This window comes from Chelonoidis abingdonii, chromosome 1 (assembly GCF_003597395.2).
Source record: "Chelonoidis abingdonii isolate Lonesome George chromosome 1, CheloAbing_2.0, whole genome shotgun sequence".
Classification (NCBI taxonomy): Eukaryota; Metazoa; Chordata; order Testudines; family Testudinidae; genus Chelonoidis; species Chelonoidis abingdonii.
This window is the reverse complement of record NC_133769.1, coordinates 371,070,234-371,072,330: the sequence shown is the minus strand read 5'-3', so window position 1 is coordinate 371,072,330 and position 2,097 is coordinate 371,070,234. Positions and strand designations below refer to the sequence as shown.

At 47.5% G+C, this 2,097-nt stretch overlaps 1 protein-coding gene across 1 annotated transcript; it reads left to right on the top strand.

Annotated features, from left to right (window-relative positions):
• The first annotated feature begins 868 nt into the window (after positions 1 to 868).
• Positions 869 to 1,810, top strand: LOC116839629 (olfactory receptor 52B2-like). The gene has a single exon (XM_032805739.1). It carries the CDS (start codon positions 869 to 871, stop codon positions 1,808 to 1,810), a length of 942 nt encoding a protein of 313 aa, XP_032661630.1.
• Positions 1,811 to 2,097: the final 287 nt, after the last annotated feature.

Genomic DNA, 2,097 nt, shown 5'->3' with positions numbered 1-2,097 from the left:
CCCAAGATCTGGTCAAGGCCCTCCAGCCACTCCCATAATTGAGGTCCATTTCAGCGAGTAGCTGGGATATTCTGGGTCCTTTCCATGAAAGACGCAAAGGAAGCAAGTAGGTGCGTACTGACTTTCATAGACCTTTGCTACCCGATGGCCGAAAAAAAAGCAGTAAGCTCTAGGCAACACCAGGCGCTAAGGCTGTGTGCCAGGACCTAACAGACATTTTTGCCGGGGTAGGTTGGCCCTCCGATATCTTTACAGATTCAGGATCTAATTTCCTGGCAGGCACCATCAAAGACCTGTGGGACACTCATGGGGTGAATCACTTGGTTGCCACCCCGTACCACCATCAAACCAATGGCCTGGTGTAGAGGTTTAATGGAACTTTGGGGGCCATGATCCGTAAATTGGTGAATGAACACTCCAATGACTGGGACCTAGTGTTGCAGCAGTTGCTGTTTGCTTACAGAGCTGTACCACATCCCAGTTTAGGGTTTTCACCATTTGAACTTGTGTATGGCCACGAGGTTAAGGGGCCATTAGATTTGGTGAAGCAACAATGGGAGGGGTTTAAGCCTTCTCCAGGAACTAACATTCTGGACTTTGTAAGCAACCTACAAAGCACCCTCCGACATTCTTTAGCCCTTGCTAGAGAAAACCTAACACATTTCAAGTTCATGTTATGTGAATATTTGCCACTTTTTTACTGAAAAGAACCAGTTTCTGGTGACCTTGTGCAAGCTCTCACCAGGGGGTGAATTTCTCTCTAGAATGTTAGTGAGAAGTGAGTGTGAAAGGGGCAATACCCCCCAAGTACTGATCTTGTCTTTCTTTCCAGCTTTGCCTAGCGTCCAAGCAGAGCCCACACTTCATCATGTCTGTTGTCAACAGCACAAAATTCAGTCATCTCACATTCATCCTCCTCGGCATCCCGGGCCTGGAGGACTGGAACACCTGGATCGCCATCCCCTTCTGTTTGATGCTCATGGCTGCTCTTTTAGGGAACTGTGTTCTAATATTCCTTATTGCAACAAAGCGCAGCCTCCAGGAACCCATGTACCTTTTCCTCTCCATGTTGGCAGTCAGCGATTTAGTCTCATCTACTTCTACAGTGCCGAAAATGCTGGCCATCTTCTGGTTTAGGGCCAGGGAAATTGCTTTCGAGTCCTGCCTCACCCAGATGTTTTTTATTCACTTTGGGTTTGTTGCCAAGTCGGCCATCCTGCTGGCCATGGTGTTTGATCGGTATGTAGCCATCTGCGACCCCCTGAGATACACGACTATCCTCACCAATGTGAAGGTTGGGAAAATATCCATAGCCATAGTCATCAGAAGCTTTTGTATAATTGTACCCATTTTTTTTCTGCTCAAATGGCTGCCCTTCTGCAGAAGCAATGTCCTACCACACTCATACTGCAAGCACATAGAGGTGGCCAGACTGGCCTATGCAGACATAACTGTCAGTATCTGGTATGGCTTTGCAGTGCCAACTGTAACCATTGTACTAGACGTTGTGTTTATTGGGGTGTCTTGTGTGCTGATCCTCAAGGCTGTCATCAGGCTCCCCACCAAAGGTGCCTGGCTCAAAGCTTTTAGTACCTGTGGGTCCCACGTCTGTATCATCATCTTATTTTATACCCCAGCATTTTTCACTCTCAGCTTTAGCCATCATGTCCCTCATCACATTCACATCCTGCTGGCTGATCTCTACATGCTCATCCCCCCTGTGCTAAACCCTATTGTTTACGGGATGAAAACTAAGCAGATTCGGGTACAAGTGGGCTGCATGTTCTCGCAGAAGTGGAAATGGTGCTGAGTGCCCCTGCTGGACTGCTAGCTGAGCAAGGAAACATTCTAGTTTGGCTTCTTCCGCACTGCAAGGAGAGGGTCCCTTGGCACTCGGAAATGGAAGTTAACACTTTAACTCTCTGTAGCAAAATAGATATCATCAGCTCCTGGGATTTTTCATTGCACCCCCAGAGCCATGGCACTATGTCTGAAGAGAAGACTCAGGGGTGACCTGATAAAAGTCTTCAGATACATGAAGGGCTGTTATAAAGAGATAGGTGATCAATTGTTCTCCATGCCCACTGAAGGTAGGAC